At 39.9% G+C, this 19941-nt stretch overlaps 3 protein-coding genes across 3 annotated transcripts; 2 read left to right on the plus strand and 1 right to left on the minus strand.

The window, feature by feature from the left end:
* Positions 1 to 5832: 5832 nt before the first annotated feature.
* Positions 5833 to 8425, plus strand: LOC130550173 (ADP/ATP translocase 2). The gene is made up of 4 exons (XM_057327583.1): positions 5833 to 6080; positions 6788 to 7274; positions 7374 to 7514; positions 8015 to 8425. The coding sequence occupies exons 1-4, from the start codon at positions 5970 to 5972 to the stop codon at positions 8170 to 8172; spliced, it is 897 nt and encodes a 298-aa protein (XP_057183566.1). The 5' UTR covers positions 5833 to 5969; the 3' UTR covers positions 8173 to 8425.
* Positions 8426 to 9204: 779 nt separating this feature from the next.
* Positions 9205 to 12990, plus strand: LOC130548443 (ADP/ATP translocase 3-like). The gene is made up of 4 exons (XM_057325211.1): positions 9205 to 9333; positions 11385 to 11871; positions 11971 to 12111; positions 12231 to 12990. Exons 1-4 carry the CDS (start codon positions 9220 to 9222, stop codon positions 12386 to 12388), a joined length of 900 nt encoding a protein of 299 aa, XP_057181194.1. The 5' UTR covers positions 9205 to 9219; the 3' UTR covers positions 12389 to 12990.
* Positions 12991 to 14276: 1286 nt separating this feature from the next.
* si:dkey-251i10.2 (uncharacterized protein LOC562682 homolog) lies at positions 14277 to 17438 on the minus strand. Its single transcript, XM_057325223.1, has 5 exons — positions 17157 to 17438; positions 15698 to 15810; positions 15374 to 15483; positions 15024 to 15088; positions 14277 to 14902 (listed from the first exon to the last, which is right to left on the minus strand). The coding sequence occupies exons 1-5, from the start codon at positions 17347 to 17349 to the stop codon at positions 14799 to 14801; spliced, it is 585 nt and encodes a 194-aa protein (XP_057181206.1). The 5' UTR covers positions 17350 to 17438; the 3' UTR covers positions 14277 to 14798.
* Positions 17439 to 19941: the final 2503 nt, after the last annotated feature.

Consider the following 19941-nt stretch of genomic DNA (forward strand, 5'->3'; position numbering starts at 1 on the left):
GTATTTTTATCGACCAGCCCTAAAACACCACTACTTGAAAGTTATAACTAACAAGATTATAAAAGGCAAGCTAATAATAAACTTTCATAATGACAACTGCGATGATTGCAATTAAGATGCAATGCGTTTATACAGCCCTTATGAATTCCAAATTTTAGCAAGTCACTTCCCGCAATATCATGGCCGATTACTTAGGCCCAAGTAAATTAAAATCAAGCATTTTTAAAAGTAATAGCAAGCATCCTGGCTGCTGATTTTACACTTAGAAATCGGACAACAACTAATTTTAGAATCTAATATTTAGATACCAAAACGTACCAAAACGTTTTAAGGTCCTAACAAGATACAAGACAACACAAGATAATATCAATGTAAATAAGTGCCAATAATATGAATAACCAACCAAAAAACAAATAATAAGACGGTAATTACCTTAAATCAGGCGAAGTTCACAATCCTTAGTCCATGTGCTCCTGCAAGGTGTGGGGGAGGGGAGTTGTGCTTCATTACGCATGCTCAAAAGAACGTCTTCAACATTTTAAGTAATTTTACTTACTTTTTGTTAGTTCTGTCAACTATATATTTTAAAATGTTAACAACAATTAACAATGTCTAGTAAAATCAACATTTTGGCCAAAATTAAGTAAACATACTACCACTTTTCTATTAAAGTATACTATTTGATTTTACAGTAAATGATTTGTGTTGTGTTAACATATGTGACACTGGACAACAAAACCAGTCTTATGGGTCAATTTTTCGAAATTGAGATTTTTACATAATCTGAAAGCTGAATAAATAAACTTTCTATAGATATATGAGTTGTTAGAATAGGACAATATCTGACTGAGATACAACCGTTTAAAACTCTGGAATCTGAGAGCGCAAAAAAATCAAAATATTGAGAAAATTGCCTTTGAAGTTGTTAATCAGGGGCACTGTGGCAGACCATCCACTCACAAAAATAAAGTTTTTATATATTTAAGGTAGGAAATTTACAAAATATCTTCATGGAACATGATCTTTACTTAATATCCTAATGATTTTTGGCATAAAAGAAAAATCGATAATTTTGACCCACACAATGTATTTTTGTCTTTTACTAAAAATGTTCCCGTGCTACTTAAAGACTGGTTTTGTGATCCAGTGTCACATATATTAACAGAGGATTTATATTTCCCAGCATGCTTTGCGTAAGACTGCGTTTGAGTTATTTTCTTCATAAAGTGTTGTTTTATGTGTTTCTCAGTAAAGAGAAACACTTGTTAGTGTTTAATGTTCATTTATGGGCGGTTACATTTTTTAATGTGAATTTCTGTTAAGCTCTGTTAAATTAATATCTCGTTAGAGATAAAAGAAAATGTACGTCACATGAAGTAAAAACACTTACGTTGACAACGTTGAATATATATATTTTCAGTGTGTGCATTAGGTCCCTGCTGACTCAGAAATGCACCAATTGACAATTCTGAAGCATTTCAGGAAGCTCATGAAAAATACCTGTTATTCCGCCTGAAGACTCTTCATTGCTTTATGTTTGAACACAAGGCTTTTGTGACACGTTTGGCAAATGCTTTATTAAGGTTCGTTTTAACTCCTCACGGTGTCCCATGGGCATCAGCGGAGTGGCTTGACAGATGGAACAGACAAAAAGAAAGAAAGAGCTCCCTTGTGTATTTCCCCCAAACAAAACACAATCTCTCTCTTTCTCTCTGTCACACAAACGTTAACAATTTACAGTCTCGCCACACATCTACGTTCATAAAAACCGGTACTGACATGTTTCTTTGCTTGCTATTTATTAGGAGTAAAATATTAGTAAAATACTTTATACACGGCTATTCACATGCTTAAGACCTCACCTTGCGACTTTAGGAAAATTATAATCTCGTTTTTCAAAACATTATTATTAAAGGGATAGTTCACTCGAAAAGGAAAAATCTGTCATCGATTATTCATCCTTAGGTCTGTCAAAACCTGTATGACTTTCTTTCTTCTGCAAAATACAGAGGAAGATATTTCGAGAAATGTTGAAAACCAAACAACACTGAACCCCATTGACTTCATTGCGTGAACACAAAACCCCTGCGACATTTCTCTAAATATCTTCTTTTAGACATTATATGATGAGACTTGAGCTTACGGGAATTGGGTTGCTGGTCGAGAAGTAAATGATATTCATCCTGACAGCAGATGGTTGTCAGACAATAGCAGGAGAGAACGGTTAATTGACGTGAGGTTTGTTGGGTCATCAATCACTCAGAACTGTGAGATGATGTCACTTTATAGCACTTATGAATAGTGCCTGCCGTCGTGTAATAATATTATTATTAGCTCTGTTTAACTCACCCTCACTGATGAGCACTAAGTAGTGCAAAACAGAGGGGGAGGTAACAGTTTTGGAGTGATTGTTGGCAACACATTAAGGGGGTTAGAGGATCAAAAGCTGGAGACACATCCTAAAAATAGCAAAATCATCAATCTAATTAGCAAAATAAAAGATGTTTGTGTTAGTAAAACAATGATATTACAATAAGTAAAATGAAAGTTTTGCAATGAGTCATACTAAAGTTTTTTGATTTCTGCTCTGTATTTTTTTTTGCTGCCTACAATTTGTAAGCATAATGAAACTAGAACTCATTTTATTCAAATTGCTATTTTAAATCTCAACTATGAGTTGCTGTAACTTAAATAAGATTGAAAATGAGATTTTGATGAGTTGAAATAACGTACAGTAAGAACATCATGACTTACTGATCACATCATTTTTAGAGTGTTTAAGTAAAATCAAGGTCGTGAAATGATTTTAGTTTGATACTAAAGCACTGTATTACTATAATGTACCTTTTTTTAAACGTAACAGGAAATCGTCCATTTAAACTAGACTGTTTAAAACAAAATCAAAAAGCTGACAGTTTTGTGTGATGAAATATGCAGGAGCGTATATGATCTGATTATCCATTAATTAAAAAAGGCTGTGGATGTGCATAAATTACCTCCTCATTAGCATATCAATTAGATGAATCAGAGTAAATGTAATTAAAGGGCAGACAGAAGCACCTGCTGCCTCTCTTTACCTTCGTATACATACGTGTGTGTGTGACACATGTGCCTGTCAATCATTTTTCTATTTATTTTGTTTCTCTATGAAGGAATGTCTTATTTGTGGACGTTGAAGTGAGAATTTCTACACTTTATTGCAGTAAAATGTGTTCATATTTGTGATTTGCACATTGTGCCCCATACATTTGCAAAGGAAGATTAATGGACATGATCATCTAATAAAATCTGGGGCAGGACAGCTCCGATTCTTTCTCAAACGCTTTGGCATTCTTCAAAATATTTTTGGCGTTTCATTTTTTTACATCCATTACTTTTCTCACTGAATCATCACTGTTGTTATGGCTCCATCTGGTGGCCACAAGGTGTACAAGCAATTCATCAACCTTCTGATTCTCTTTTGTGAATGTATCACACACATGGATGTTACGTTTAAATAAGTGATTTTGTATTGAATTTAAAAAATAACTAAAGTAAAAATCACATGACAGTGATGTTAGACTATATAATGTGATGCTTTAAGAGGCAGGACACCTGTGGATCCAAAATTCAAGTTACTAAATTTAAGGGTTCACTTCAGCCTTGCGCTAAATGACTGCTCAATATTGCCAATAAAAATACAAGATGCATTATGCATCAATAAACATTGTAAACAGTGTGCACCTTTTGTTATGACCTCACTAAACACTGCATGTTTATAGAAATAAAATAAAATTCATTCACGTTTTTAATCGACTAACAATTTAAAATCAATGTCAGATTTTGATTTACATTGGAAAAAATCTTGCCATATTGCGTCCAGTTCATTTGTCACACTGCAAGTGGAAGGTCAGGTCAACTGCATTGCATTGTGGGATACAGTGTTCCAAAGTTCATAGTTCAAGGGGTGAACCTTGTCGTGTAACCGGTGACTGCACATTTATAGAAATGTAGTAGATCATCAGTGTATTCTGTGGAAATGCAGTATATATTTAGAAGTATGTCCATTATTTTCCAGAAACCTGGGTAACACGTTACATTAAGGTTCCCTTTATAAAGCGTTTGTAAATGTGTTCATTATTTGATTAATGAGTCATTTACAAATGCATTATAAAGCAGTTATAACTGCGTAAATTAAGAGGGATTCTAACGAAATACCTGCCAAATAGTGAGCCATTTTTAACTCACATGTTATAAATGTTTAATAAATGTATTCATTATTTATTTGCCAAATAGGCTGTCAGACGGGAGACTGGGTTGGTTTTTCTTATTACTGTATATTTCAAATCTGAAAAAAACCAACATAACACCCTACAGTCTCCCGTCTGACAGCCTATTTTGCAAACAACATCAAGATAATAATGAATCTGCTTTTGAGTCAAATAAATAATGAATAAATACATTTAATAAACATTTATAACATGTGAGTTAAAAATGGCTCACTCTTTGGCAGATATTTCGTTAGAATCCCCTTTTATTTATGCCGTTATAACTGCTTTATAATGCATTTGTAAATGACTTATTAATCATTAATGAACACATTTATAAATGCTTTATGAAGGGAACATTAATGTAAAGTGTTACCGAAACCTTTTAATAGACTTCATTAGGTTTCACCATGTAGAATAAAGCAAGATCAACTGGTTTTCGATCAGGTTTTTGTTCTTGTTTATTATGACTCCTTGAAGGATTTAGGCAGGTCCAAGACTTGTTTCAGACAGGTTTAACCACAGTTTCTACCCTCACTTGGGCCTGCAGGCAAGGCAGACAAATATCAGAAGACATAACCCTTTACAGGATTCATTCTCACCTGCTAATATACACGTACAATTACAACAACATTAACATCTAATCTTACATTAATCTTGCCATTTCATCTCATTGATTTATGAGTATGAATCATGCCTGCAATTTTATTTCAGTGTATGTCTCTTTAGTTTATTATCATACTGACATGCTACTTTTACTCTGCAACACTAAGCCCACATAGGAATTCTAGTTTACTATAGTAATTACTCAAGTACACTTCAGTAGTTTTTCACGTGGGTTATAGACATCAGAAAATTAACAAAAAGATATTTCGTAAGACAACATGCAAAAAACGTTATCATACGTTTTTAGGGAGGTCACATTAATTATTTTGCGGGTTTTATGTAAATAATTGAGCTCAAATGGTTCAGATGAGATTTGTGAACTTTATATTTTCAGTGTGTTTATTGTTAAGTGTGCAGCTGTAATAGTAAAAGGCATGTATACTGTGATAATAAAGAACACTAATCGATATTTCTCTGCCTTCCTGTGGGTACGCAAAACCCTTCAATGACATTAGGAGGTGGGGCCAAAGACTAACGGTGGAAGGTGAACAGTTATCGCTATGAATGGGGGAAAAGTGCAACGCTCTTGCGAAGGAAGTCCCGCCTTCTAGTAAAAAGACGAGCCAATCATCAATCGTTAAAGACAGGCTCTTAAGCCTGCGAAGTAGCTGGAGCAACATAAAATAGTGCTTTTTAGTACAGTTTAAGCTTAAGAAACAGAGTTTGTGTGACAATTGATATCATGTTTAATAGTTGGTTATAAATGTGTCGTTTTATTGCGACATTAGCGAGCGATTTAAAAGATAACGCTCTTCCCTTATTCAGGTAGATGGGACTTGGTATTGCGTGACAGAAAAATCTCCCCGGAAGAGTTGCAAATATGGCTGTCGAGTGACGTGTCTGTCCATACATACAGGGCCTTTGGTTGGCTGTCCTCCATTCTCTCTCCTCCCCAAAGAACAAACGTACCAATAACAATCGAACAGCATTCCCGTCGTGTCTCGCGATCTTGTAAAAGTCACACAGCGCCTATAAATTGGGACGTTTTGAGGGGTTCGGCGACTAGGTGGCAACGGTTTTGTTTCGGGTGAAGAACATCAGCCGCGTCACGTCACGATGAACGAAACCGCGATCTCGTTCGCAAAGGATTTCCTGGCCGGTGGAATCGCCGCCGCGATCTCGAAAACCGCCGTCGCTCCGATCGAGAGAGTCAAACTGCTGCTGCAGGTACGAGAGGCGCGGAGTGACACATCACACGATGTTTGTCTAAATGTAGTATTGTGGCGAAATACATCAATAATAACAATAGTTGATTGTTAATAAAAACAAATTAAGTTGTCATACTACACAGTTAAAGTGTGATTACTATGGTAAAACTACGGTTAGTTTGTGCGTACTAAGGTGTTTTTATGGCGTAGTGTATACTAGTTAATCCTTGGTTACTGTTGTATTTGTGTGATTACACTGGTTTGACTAGAAATACCGTAGTTCAACCGGTTACTGTAATAAAACCGTAGGCAGTGAGAAAGTAAGGCAGGTTTGTTGTTTATCTTCCTCTGTTTGTAATATTCCGTGTAGCTTTATAGATGACGTGCTAACATGTCAGGACACAGTGTGTGTGCTCTTGTGCAGCCGGTGAAGGGGACATGACACACTAGTGTCATCTGCTTAGAGCCTCCTGCTGGTTTATACGCATGTAGTTGTCGAAACTAGTTGTCCGTGATGGATCTGTATTGGAGGGCTGATGTCTAGTTACGTAACGCTGATTGTTTTTTTCATTCTGGTGTCTGAAGTGTGGGTGGCTTTAGGAACAGGGGTCACAACACAAGGTCACAACCAAGACCCCACGTCGTTCTGCTTATTCTTTAGGATAACAGACCCAAAGTATAAACGACCTTAGATGGAGGATTAAAGTATCTTTTCATTTCTGACAGGTCCAGCACGCCAGCAAGCAGATCACGGCAGACAAACACTACAAAGGTATCATTGACTGTGTAGTGCGCATTCCTAAGGAGCAGGGATTCCTGTCGTTCTGGAGAGGGAACTTGGCCAACGTCATCAGATATTTCCCCACACAGGCCCTCAACTTCGCTTTCAAGGACAAGTACAAGAAGGTGTTCCTGGACGGCGTTGACAAGCACACTCAGTTCTGGAGGTATTTCGCCGGTAACCTGGCCTCCGGTGGAGCGGCCGGAGCCACGTCCCTGTGCTTCGTCTACCCGCTGGACTTTGCCAGAACCCGTTTGGCTGCTGATGTTGGCAAAGCTGGTGCAGGGAGAGAGTTCACGGGACTCGGCAACTGTTTAGCGAAGATCTTCAAGTCTGACGGCCTGAAGGGCTTGTATCAGGGCTTCAATGTGTCCGTGCAGGGCATCATTATCTACAGAGCGGCGTACTTCGGCGTCTATGACACGGCCAAAGGTGGGTTGTGTTGATTGGCTCACATCGGCGTGGTCTTCCAGTTTTTTGTCTCATTCTGTCCAATGCTTCAAAAGTTCAAAAGAGGTTTGTGTTTTGCAGGAATGTTGCCGGACCCCAAGAACACGCACATCATGGTGAGCTGGATGATCGCTCAGACCGTCACCGCAGTCGCCGGTCTTACATCATATCCATTTGACACGGTCCGTCGGCGTATGATGATGCAGTCTGGACGCAAAGGAGGTACAATAAACACATTCTAATTCTGATGTTAAGTATGGAAACTATAAAGAAGGTGGTCAAAAATGCTTTTTGATGAATAATTAGCTTTTATTAGCAAAATATGTAGGTTTTTTAAATCACCCCCCGTTTGTAGTATTTAAAAATGATTTAAGACAATACCTAAAAACTCTGTCAAAAACAAAGAATAAATAATCTGGAATCCTATTGGATCTATTTGATCAATCTAACTTATTACGATATCTTCCCCTATGTATGTTTTATATTTAATAATATGGATGGCTAAAAGATTGAAGTGTTTATTTATTGTCTGTATTTTTGTTGTATTATATTTTTTCTTATTATTCTGTGTCTAACCCCCTTTAAAAATGTATATTTTTGAATGTAAAGTGTATGCCAATTTGTTAAGTAAATTTGTTATATTTTGTTATAATAAATAAACACATTAAACTCGCATTTGGTTACATATGCTATATATAATTATGCTTTCACTTTATTATTAGCTGACATCATGTACACCGGCACGATCGACTGCTGGAGGAAGATCGCTCGTGATGAAGGCGGGAAGGCTTTCTTCAAAGGTGCCTGGTCTAATGTGCTGCGAGGAATGGGCGGAGCCTTCGTGCTGGTTCTGTACGATGAGCTCAAGAAGATCATTTAAACTTTAACGTTCGCCGCTGGAAAACCTGTAATGCGTCTGGTTGGACTTCTGCCGTATGCGGCCTGACTAGTATTTCGCTACTAGTTACGTTGCAGATGATGCATGTATGAAAGAAATGTTTTATTTTTTCTCTCCAGAGTTCCCGTCACTGGTTACTGTTGTACCTTGAAGTCAAAACTGAGCACCTTATCTGTTCTCCCGTCAGTCTGTTTTAATTCTGACTTGAATAAAGTCGTTCTACTGAAAAAACCTACACACGTCTACTGGAATCTGTCATTTTATTCCTATTGGTTGACTGGAAATGTGTCATTTTGAGCCCTTTATAGCATTTTCTAATTGTTTGTTTAACTGAAGAAAGTCATCTACATCTGTGATGGTCTGAGGGTGAGTAAATTAAGAGAATTTCTTATTTACACATTAATTTGAAATGAAAATGGTTTAATTTGGTTTTACTGTTTTTAGATTTAAACATTACATCTATGCCCATGTTAAACTACTTAAGTACTCTAAACATAGGCTTGCATTCATCATAAATTTGTAAATATGGAGTTTAGATGGGAAAATAAAAGTTATAATCAAACTTTGAAAGTAAAGTTATCTTGGCCAGACCCAAAGTGAGAGCATTGTTTCAGTGAAAGCATCTAGTTTTAATATCACTTTTAAAATATATTTAATTGATCAAAACAGTTTGGTAGGATACAGACTCTTATTTTGTAAGATCTATCCTTAACCTTATTTGTAAGGAGAAATCTACTTTAGTAAAGGAATTATTCCAATAAAATATGAGTAGAAATGTTCGCTTTCAAAAAGAATGGTCTAATCTTTGGTGCTGGCGTATTGTCAGGTCTGGACAGACGCGTAGTGCAGAAAAACACGCATCGGGTTTCTTCTCCCTAAAGAACAAACGTACCTGTACAATAGAACCGAGTTCCCGTTGTTTCTCGCGATCTTGGAAAAATGACCCAGCGTCCATAAAGTGGGATGTTTCGTCGGGAGCATCCTGAGGAAAGAGGCTTGTTGGGGTTAGTGAGTGTAAAGAACATCACGATGATGAGAGAAACCGCGGTCTCGTTCGCGAAGGATTTGCTGGCCGGAGGAATCGCCGCCGCGATCATAGAGACCGCTGTCGCTCCTCTCGAGAGGGTCAAACTGCTGCTGCAGGTAACGTGAAGTGAGACATCACACCTGTCATGAAAGCCCATTCTGCGCCTGTGACGACTGTCAAGAAAACATTAAAACATCAGTACAAAGTAACTAAGTACGCCTTCTGCAGAAAAAAATCATCTCTATAACTGGTTTACTATTGAAGATGATGTTTTGCATTTTACTTACTGTATATATATAGATTTTTTTATGTTAATTTGATATACTGTTGGGTAGTTTAGTCTACAGCAATGTGTCATAATGTATAAAATAAATGTAAATTTGCTCATTCTGTCTTTATTTAAAAAAGGCTGTCAGAAACTTCTCTGTTGGGACCTTCTGCTGCCTGTCACTGGGCGACAGGATCGGTGGGCGGGGTCACCTTGTGACGTAACTGGGAGATCCTCTGTAGAGTACAGTAGAACACCGTAGATATGCATATGAAGAGTTTGCTTCCAAAATGAGTTAACTCCGTTTTAATTTTTTTCAAAAATCATGTTTTTTTTATTGTGCATTCCAATTAATATCAATCAAACTGCAGTTGGTTTGTTCTGATTTAAGCCATAATTACTTAAAAAATAAAATGATCTCCTTTTGGAACCAAACTCTTCATATACAGTTGAAGTCCCTTTGCAGAATCTGGAAAATGCTGAAAATGTGGGGAAAATAAGAGGAATTTTGAAAATTAACATTCATTTTTATTTTAGTCCTGCCCTGAGCAAGTTATTTTACGAAAGAAATGTTAACATGAAGTTCACACCAAAGAATAATAACAGAATTTCTAAAAATAGCCCAGGTCAAAAGTTTGCATCCCTTTGATTATTAATACTGTATGATGTCACCTGCATGTTTCTATTGTAATAGTTGTGTATGAGTCTCTTACTGCTGGACATGAGTCAAAAATACAGAAATGCTGAAAAAGTAAAGATTTCCTGAGGACCAGGATCATTTTTCTGAAGATCAGTGGACAGTTTAATGACTCGGGACAAACAACCCACGAACAACTATGACAAAACATAACAACTATCATTGACTGCAGGTAACATCATACAGTATTAATAATCAGGGGGATGTAAACTTTTGACGTTAATTTTCAGCATTTTCCAGACTCTGCTAAGGTATGTAAACTGTTGACTTCAACTATATATTCGACCGTACTCAGAAAAAAATCAACCAGTTTTCCCCCGATACCACACATACATCTGGGAGACGTCTATTTAATGTCTGCAGTTACATCTGCAAGATGTATTTTTTTGATTGTTTGATCATCTGCAATACGTCTCCGAGACGTCAGATGTCATATAGACATCTAGATGTCCATGATTTAGAATGTATGTAAAACTGCCCTTTCTAATATGGCCTTGATCCCCAGTATGTCTGTGAGATGTCTGCTAAAGGTCTTGGTATCTGGAAAACATCCGTTGTGTAAAAACATCTGATTAACGTCTTCAAAAAGTTCTAAATATCGTAAACATCTTTCAAACATCGTATATCTCCGAGACGAATTGCAGATGCGCAAACAATCAAAAAAACACAGATGTAAGATGTATATGCAGACATAAAATAGACGTCTCCCAGATGTGTTTGTACAGCAGAGTATCCCAGACGATAATAACTAATTACAAATGACTGGAAATCACAGAAGAAAATATAACCCGGAATCAACATTGACCCTATTTATAATAGCACACATGACTTGTTTTGTATAGGGTACAGTTTATCCGTGCAAGTCAAGCCACGCAAACATTATTTTGTCGTCGTAATCTTTAATCGAAACCTTAAAATGTATGTATATGTGAGGTCTTTTATACGTCAAACACAGCTGCAGTTATTGTGTTATCCTGCTGTTGTCTTAAACTAATTGTCCATATGGCTCTGTATTGGAGAATGAAAGGACTGAGCTCTAGTTATCTCACACTCTTTCATTTTGGAGTCCTTTAAAAATCTGTTTCTTTTCAATCCTGGTTTCTCTTCGGTCACAACCAAAGAGCTCTTTATGAAGCGAAACGAATGTTGTGCTTATTACGACCTTAGATCGAAAGTTCAAGGAATCTTTTCATTTCTGACAGGTCCAGCACGCCAGCAAGCAGATCACGGCTGACAAACACTACAAAGGTATCATTGACTGTGTAGTGCGCATTCCTAAGGAGCAGGGATTCCTGTCGTTCTGGAGAGGGAACTTGGCCAACGTCATCAGATATTTCCCCACACAGGCCCTCAACTTCGCTTTCAAGGACAAGTACAAGAAGGTGTTCCTGGACGGCGTTGACAAGCACACTCAGTTCTGGAGGTATTTCGCCGGTAACCTGGCCTCCGGTGGAGCGGCCGGAGCCACGTCCCTGTGCTTCGTCTACCCGCTGGACTTTGCCAGAACCCGTTTGGCTGCTGATGTTGGCAAAGCTGGTGCAGGGAGAGAGTTCACGGGACTCGGCAACTGTTTAGCGAAGATCTTCAAGTCTGACGGCCTGAAGGGCTTGTATCAGGGCTTCAATGTGTCCGTGCAGGGCATCATTATCTACAGAGCGGCGTACTTCGGCGTCTATGACACGGCCAAAGGTGGGTTGTGTTGATTGGCTCACATCGGCTTGGTCTTCCAGTTTTTTGTCTCATTCTGTCCAATGCTTCAAAAGTTCAAAAGAGGTTTGTGTTTTGCAGGAATGTTGCCGGACCCCAAGAACACGCACATCATGGTGAGCTGGATGATCGCTCAGACCGTCACCGTTGTCTCCGGGTTCATGTCGTATCCCTTTGACACGGTTCGCCGGTGTATGATGATGCAGTCTGGACGCAACAGAGGTACAATAAACACATTTCTTTTATATTGCATCCACAGCTGTTTCCCTAGGGGTTGAAATCCATGACGTCTACCAATTGAACTACATTAAAAAAAAAAAATTTTTTTAAATTATTATTAGCTGACATCATGTACATCGGCACGATCGACTGCTGGAGGAAGATCGCTCGTGATGAAGGCGGGAAGGCTTTCTTCAAAGGTGCCTGGTCTAATGTGCTGCGAGGAATGGGCGGAGCCTTCGTGCTGGTTCTGTACGATGAGCTCAAGAAGATCATTTAAACTTTCAAGGAAAACCTGTTTAAACCTGTAATGCATCTGACTAATGACTCATGTGTGATAGAAATGCTTAGAAGACTTTTAGAACATTTTAAATTAAAATATCATGATCCTTTGAAATATCTTACCTTTTTACCTGGAACAAGGTGTTTTGATACGTTTTGGCATGCGAGAATCAAGATACAAAGTTATCGACGTGACGTCACGTTTGACAAAATCTTAAGCATTTTGTTAAATAAAAATATATAAATAAGAATAAGAAGAAAACATGATAGCGTTTTTATTTACAATTATTTGTTTGTGTTAAACTGAAGAAAGACGGATACGTTCGACAGCCGGGGAGGGGTGGAGTAAGCCGTTGGTTGCAATTCGCAATCTCACCACTAGATGCCGCTAAAATCTCCACAATTTTTCTTTAACCACTTGAGTGATATTATTGAGTGATATTATTGGTGCAATCTGTAATATTATTGCAAAATCTCTTTTAATTTGATTGTGATATATCTAAAGTATCTCTAGCTCATCTTTTGTAAAACTTACGGTATGTACAGTGCCTTGCAAATGTATTCATCCCCCTTCATTTCATTCACATTTTGTTATGTTTCTGCCTTATCTTAAACTACTTTAAATAAAATAAATTACATTAATCTACACTAATAATGATAAAACAAAATATGATTTGTGACAACTTTGCACATTTATTAAAAATTAAAAACTGAAATAAGTACATTGCATGAGTACTCATACCCTTTTCTGGGACACTTGAAATTTAGCTCAGAAGCATTAGTTTTGCTTGTTGATGTTTCTACACTTCGAGTGGAGTTAACCTGTGGCAAATTCAATTGAATAAGTATGATTTGGAGCGGCAAATACCTCTCGATAAAATGTGCAACAGCTGAAAATGACTCGAGCCATTGCTAAGTGAAGACTCAGACACATGGAAACTTGAAATATGCAAAAACATACTTCAACGAATCTTTCAAACTGTCAGAAACAAGATTCTCTGGTCTGATGAATCTCATTTTCGCATCATGTCTGGAGAAAAACAAGTACTGCTCAACACCTGTACAATACCGTGTCAACAGTAAAATGTGGTGGAAACAGCATCATGATGTGGGGGGGGGTTCAGCTACAGGAAGAATGGCAGAAAATGGAAAAATGCAGATGTGTAAAGCTTGTCACATCATACCCAAAAAGATTTGAGTCTGCAAATGTGCTTTAACCAACTACCGAGTTAAGGGTATGAATACTTATGCAATGTACTTATTTTGTTTTTAATAAATTTGCAAAGTTCTAAGTCACAAATCTGTTTTTTGTTTTGACATTATTGTGCATGGAGTGTAGATTAATGTAAAACAATCATTTAAAGTAGTTTCAGATAAAGCAGCAGCATAACAAAATGTGAATAAAATGAAGGGGATGAATACTTTTGCAAGGCACTGTATATACGTATGTATTTGATTTTCTTTACTTTTTCTATTTCATCTCACTTTTAAGGTTCTACGTGCATTTAACACGCAGTTTTCTTTTTAACAAGTTTTTACTTGTACGGCTGCTTTGATGCAATTCAAAGTGTAAAAAGTGCAATAAAAATAAAGTTGACTTGAAAGAGGGTAAATTATAGGAGTTTTCATTTTTGAATGAACTGTTCCTTTAAGTATGAGTGAATTGACTCCAAAGACGCTGCAAAACAAATCTTTGTGATTTGTTGACGAAATGATTTTCCTCAGAACAGAGTTTGAATAGCTGTCATTGGACAATTAATGGATGCTATTTACCCCTGTGGCAGTCAACTTGCACTTCAGCTGTAGTATTTAATTACTTTATACAAAATGGGTGTGAACGTGAGATGCATGATATTAAAGACACTGAAAACATTTTCTTTCGTGATATATTTGTTAAATCTTTTTTGAACACTTGAGTTAAATGAGACAGTACAGTAACCAAGTGCACAACATAGGCTGAAACAAATGTAATACATGGGAACGAATTTAACAGTTTAAAATGCTTCCCAGAATGCACTTCGGTTAAGATATTGCTTTATAGATGCAGAACTGTAATGGCTGCTTTTCTATTTGAGTTCATTCAGAGTTTGTGGGCATTTCTGTTCTAAAATACTGGGGGAAAAATGAATAATATTCAAATAATAGACCAAGCTTTGACCATAAATGCTCCAAAACGTCACTTTCAATAAATGATGTTTGGTTCTGGGTTAACACGTCAGATATATGATATAGACAGACATACACAAAAATATTTCTTTGGCATGAAGAAAAGCATTGAAACCTGCGGGCAACGTGTACAAAGTATCAGGTAAATAAAAGATTGTGTTAATATTTCATGTTTGATAGTTGCGCTAGTATGCTTTACTCGGCGTGGATCTTCTTCAACTAGAAGATCAGTATCAGGATTGTTATTCGACTACACATTGAAGCAGGACGATGAGAAGCACGGCAGGGATGACGTTCAGCGATTCTGCACTATCATGGACGTCAAGCGACGTTCCTCCTCCGTCGCCTGAACGTTACAACATCAAAAGATAATAGAAGTGTATTAGAACGTCATCGATGAGCTGTTTTTGACACGACTTGTATGAAACCGAAAGGGTGAACTATTTGATATCTCTGTGTTTACTCACTTTTGATCAGATTCGCTGACTTCACGTTTAGCCAGTATACAGTACGCTGCTGCGCTACAGTCGCGCTAAGGAAGAAGATCATAAATATTTAAGTCTAAATCACATTTTTTCATAATTTATTCACTCTCGTGTGGTTGTCAACGTGTATGTGATTCTTTCTTCAGTGGAACACAAAAGAAGATATTTTGAGAAATGTCTCAGTGGTTTGGTGTTCATACGATGGAAGTCAATGGGGTTCAGCGTTGTTTGAGCAACGTTCTTCCAAATATCTTCTGCTGTGTTCTGCTGAAGAACGAAAGTCATACAGGTTTGACACGACGTGATTTAGGTTTGTTATTGATCGCTCTTACACAAAGTAAACACTGTTGGCTGTGGCAGGTGGAGTCCAGGTGTAGACGGTGGAGTTGTCTTTAGTGTTAGTGTTGGCGTGAGTAATGGCACCCTGCAGGTTTTCTGCACACTGGAAAACACAAACGCGTGACTTTCAGATGGAAATCAACAACATTATATACAACAATATAACAATCATACATTTATGTAAACGGACAGCTGAGTGTTTATCAATTGTCTTATGGGGGTTAAGAGATCAATTGGAAATGCATGTTGCATTATGCACATTTGCGATATATCGTGATGATTTACTGAGGTACAACAGAAGCTCAGTCGAGCATGACCTGCAGGAGCTTTGTGTTGGCTGGAGGCGTCTGCCAGGTTCCTATTGCTGTAGTGTCAGAGCCGGATCGAGCCTCCAGCAGCACACCATGATAATCCGGCCCTTTAATGACAACTGATAACAAACAAATCAACTGACAACCATATTTGGGAATAAATTCATTAGAATTATTTTAAATGCATATACGTAAATCTTAAAACATTTTTCCATAATAAGAAGACTGCCAACATTGTGTTCTGACTTGCATCAACTCCGTCAAGAAGACTTTGTCAATAACTCTAAAGACCAGTTTTCCCAGTGCCTGCTCAATATGGATGCCACGGTAGGACCCGATCTGATAAGCTTTCTGTTTTTTTATATTTAAAGTACACTGTAAACCCGCATAAGTTACCAATACTCAAAGAAATGACAGCAACTTGTTGCCTCCAATGCTTTGAGATTTAGAGGTTCTTGGTTTCAGCAAGCAGAACTTTCAACTTTTCATTAAAGTTAAATTAAAGTTCTTAATACGTCTTCGTAAGCGTGACCTAAATATTTCATTCATCATTCACATCGTGAAATTAAGCGGACAGAACTTCAAAAATAAAAACACAGAGATGTATTTTAAGTTAATTAAACTCAATTTTATTTCTTAGTCTTAATATGCAAGAATCAAATACCTTGACATGTGAAACCCAAAACGAGCCAGAAGAGACTCATCTCAAAACTGGCATAAGCACAGTCATTACTGGCCGGTGTCATAGCTCATGTTCCAGGTTACACGTCGCCTCCCACAGCCTAAGCACACGCACAACTCTTCTAAACGGCACTTACCACAAAACTGAGAAATATGTCAAACTCTTCTAAATATCAAAGCCTTTAACTTTACTGAAAAACACATCAAATAATCATATTTTAAAATGTACTCTCCTAATGCAGTCTGACGCAAAGCATGCTGGGAATTGGAAATCCTTCTCGACCGATTGTGTTGAATTTACATCTTTAAATTGAGTAAATTGAACGAGGAGTTCAAGTTAAAACCTCACGTTAATCAAAAAGAATCATTATACTTTACTCAAAAGTAAAAATGTGCTTCAGGAACTTAAAACATTTGATATAAAATTAAATTAACACGACTTAATCTGTAATCATTTGGGTTCATGTTGAAGGTTCCGCGGTCACTGCCTTAACACGTCAACTCCGCCACCCCAGTGTGATCATTTCTGTTAATAGTTCATCTTTGCATTCTTGTTTTGTTTACCAAGGCAACTTCAAGAGAGGAAAAATGGTTAAGATGGAAAAAATATTCAACTTTGTCAACTCCGTCAGGTTTCATGTATGACGGAGTTGACAAGTGCCCACAAAAACTCCATATGAGGTGACATTCTTTTTGAATACGGGTATTTATTCTAATGTTGTTTCATTATACTACTCATCTATACAGTAAATAATAAATGGTTGTAAAAAAAGTCATCCCCTACCTGTGATTGGTTTGCCAGTCTGGAGACTGGTGCTGCCGGTGTGGATTGTATATGGAGCAGGTGTTGGCTGTGGTTGTACACCTGTGTGCCTCGGCATCATATCCACACATGTAGAAACCGGCGCCCCGTTTGGTAAACAACTAGCACAAGTGAAAACCTGCAGTATGACAAACCCCAAGAGTGTGCCATCCATTTTTCCCTTACACACAATCAGAAGGTCCAACACCAACTAACTTAAACACATTCTCCAGAACTCATGCCGGACAATCGACTTTTGAATGGCGCTTTTGCTGAGTCACAGAGGCATGGCTGATGTATGTCAGCGGGACACCCGTCCCTCCCCTGCGTGAAGTACTCACATGGTGTCAGGTGAAGGCCAGTTTCAGGAATCTGTCATTGATCTGGACTATGGAACAAAGACGTCCTCTGTCATGATCAAAACATGCATATAAAATCTCAATTTTCCAGTCGGACTCGTGCTGGATCACTGCATGTTGTGTAGGGCAGTGGTTCTCAAACTTTTTCATTGTAAGGCCCCCTTTGTGTTAAGTGCATCGCTTTGCGGCCCCCCATATAAAGACGTATAATCTTAAACTTAGAATTTTTATTAAACCAAAAACATTCAGTTATACAATGCTGGAACCTCAATTCTTTTGGTTGGTGGTGTCATTTTTCTGATGTTTGATTGCATAAAATCTATGATAAATTTCTATTTTTCATAAAATGCCACAAAATCTGTGGCCCCCCTGGATCCATCTTGGGGCCCCCCAGGGGACCACGGCCCCCAGTTTGAGAACCACTGGTGTAGACGGTGTGTGACATGTGACCTTTGGAAGTGCCCTTCTTTAAGACGGTCATTTATCGAACACTTTAATCGCTACAACCCACAGTTGAGACATTTCTTATTCATGATGTAGACACAGATATATAACGGCACCAAATGCATTCAGACATTTAAGTCATGCTGGCTTGAAGACGCTGTGGCAAGGGGGGTGTGATTTAGCAAGGTCTGCAGCGGGAGAGAAGGCTGAGAGAAGAGTGGTGAGTAAATGGGGTGCGAAGTGCAAATGATGATCAGCTGTCCTCTATTCCAGTGATTGGTGTGGGGATGCATATAAACAGCTCGGAGACAGGAGCCGGGTGTGTGAGAGCCAGCAGAGTCTACTGCGGAGACAGAGCAAGAGAGAGAAAGCCTGAGAGAGGAGTGCTTCACGAGAGGATCGTCAGCTCCAGTGGAATACGGAGGCTGGAAACAGAGACGCGCAGCGTCAGCATTGAACTGTGATATATTTTTGTTAATAAACCGTACTTCTCCTCTGCAGTAGTCAACCTGTCCCCGATCTCTTCCTTCTCACCTACACGAACCTTGCTACAGTGGTGCCGAAACCCGGGAGAAGGAAGTAGGAAGCCGTGGCCAGATGCAAGCTCCGCCGGCAACCCCGTTTGCGGACGTCATCTCGTCCCTCGCGGTCCTCCACCGCGAGCAACACCAGGCGCTTCTGCAGCTGAGGGCAGACCAGGAGGCCCGCTTCCAGGCTATCCTCCAGGCCCAGAAAGAGGACCGCGAGGCGTTCCGGAGCTGGGTGGACCGGGAGGTTCAGGCTGGGGGCCGTACGGAAGTGGCATCGGGTTCCCACCTGTGGCTGACAAAGATGGGACCCCAGGATGAGCCGGAGGCGTTCCTCGGCCTTTTTGAGAAAGCTGCTGAGTCCAGCGGTTGGCCGAGGGACAGGTGGGCAATCCGGCTCCTCCCCCTCTTGTCCGGAGAGTCACAGGTGGCGGCGCAACAGCTGGCCCCAGAGAGCCTCCTGGTTTACGATGAGCTGAGGAGGGCCATTCTACAGCGGGTCGGCCGGAGCCCAGAGGAGCATCGCCAGCGTTTCCGGACGCTGGGCTTGGCAGAAACCGGTCGACCCTTCGCCCTCGCTCAGCAGCTCCGGGACTCGTGCCGCAGATGGCTGAGGGTCGAGGAAGGCGACGTGGAGAAGATCGTCGACCGGGTGGTGCTGGAGCAGTTTGCCACCCGTCTTCCCCGGCAGACAGCTGCGTGGGTCCAGTGCCACCGGCCGTCGTCGCTGGACTCGGCCATCCAGCTGGCGGAGGACCATTTGGTCACGTGCCCCGGGGTCGGGGAGGCAATTCCATCGGCCTCGCTCTCACACACCCCCACACCTCCTCCAAGTCGACCAGTGCCGGCTCCTCGAGCCCGGCCACCGGGTCCACCGCGGTTCCCGCCTCGGGGGCGAGGCGGGACTGTTCCTCGGCCCGATGATGGGTCCAGCGGGATGCAGGGACGCACCGGCGGATCGGCGCTGGAGGAACACCACCCCATGTCTCCGTCCTCCCCACACCAAGCACCGCCCCCATTTTCTGCCGCCCGGGCGGCGGGTAGGTCTGGGCCGGCCTGTTGGCGCTGCGGGGATCCGGACCATTTTCTCGACCGATGTCCCATGATGGATGTGGGGTTAATGGTTCGGGTCCCGGACGCGCCTCAGGCTGCCCCCGGTCAGGCTGGCGAGTACCAGATACCAGTGAGTATTGGGGGGGTACCTATCGGGCTCTGGTGGATTCCGGTTGCAACCAGACCTCGATCCACCAAAGCCTGATTCGATCCGTGGCATGGGATAAAGGCCGCGCGGTTAAGGTACGGTGTGTGCACGGGGATGTGGTTCAATATCCCCTCATGTCGCTGCCAATAAAATTTAAAGGGAAAAAGCATAGAGTTGAGGTGGCCGTTAATCCGCACCTCCGACATCCGTTAATTCTAGGGACGAATTGGCCTGCT

The sequence above is a fragment of the Triplophysa rosa genome, linkage group LG2 (assembly GCF_024868665.1).
Source record: "Triplophysa rosa linkage group LG2, Trosa_1v2, whole genome shotgun sequence".
Taxonomy (NCBI): Eukaryota; Metazoa; Chordata; class Actinopteri; order Cypriniformes; family Nemacheilidae; genus Triplophysa; species Triplophysa rosa.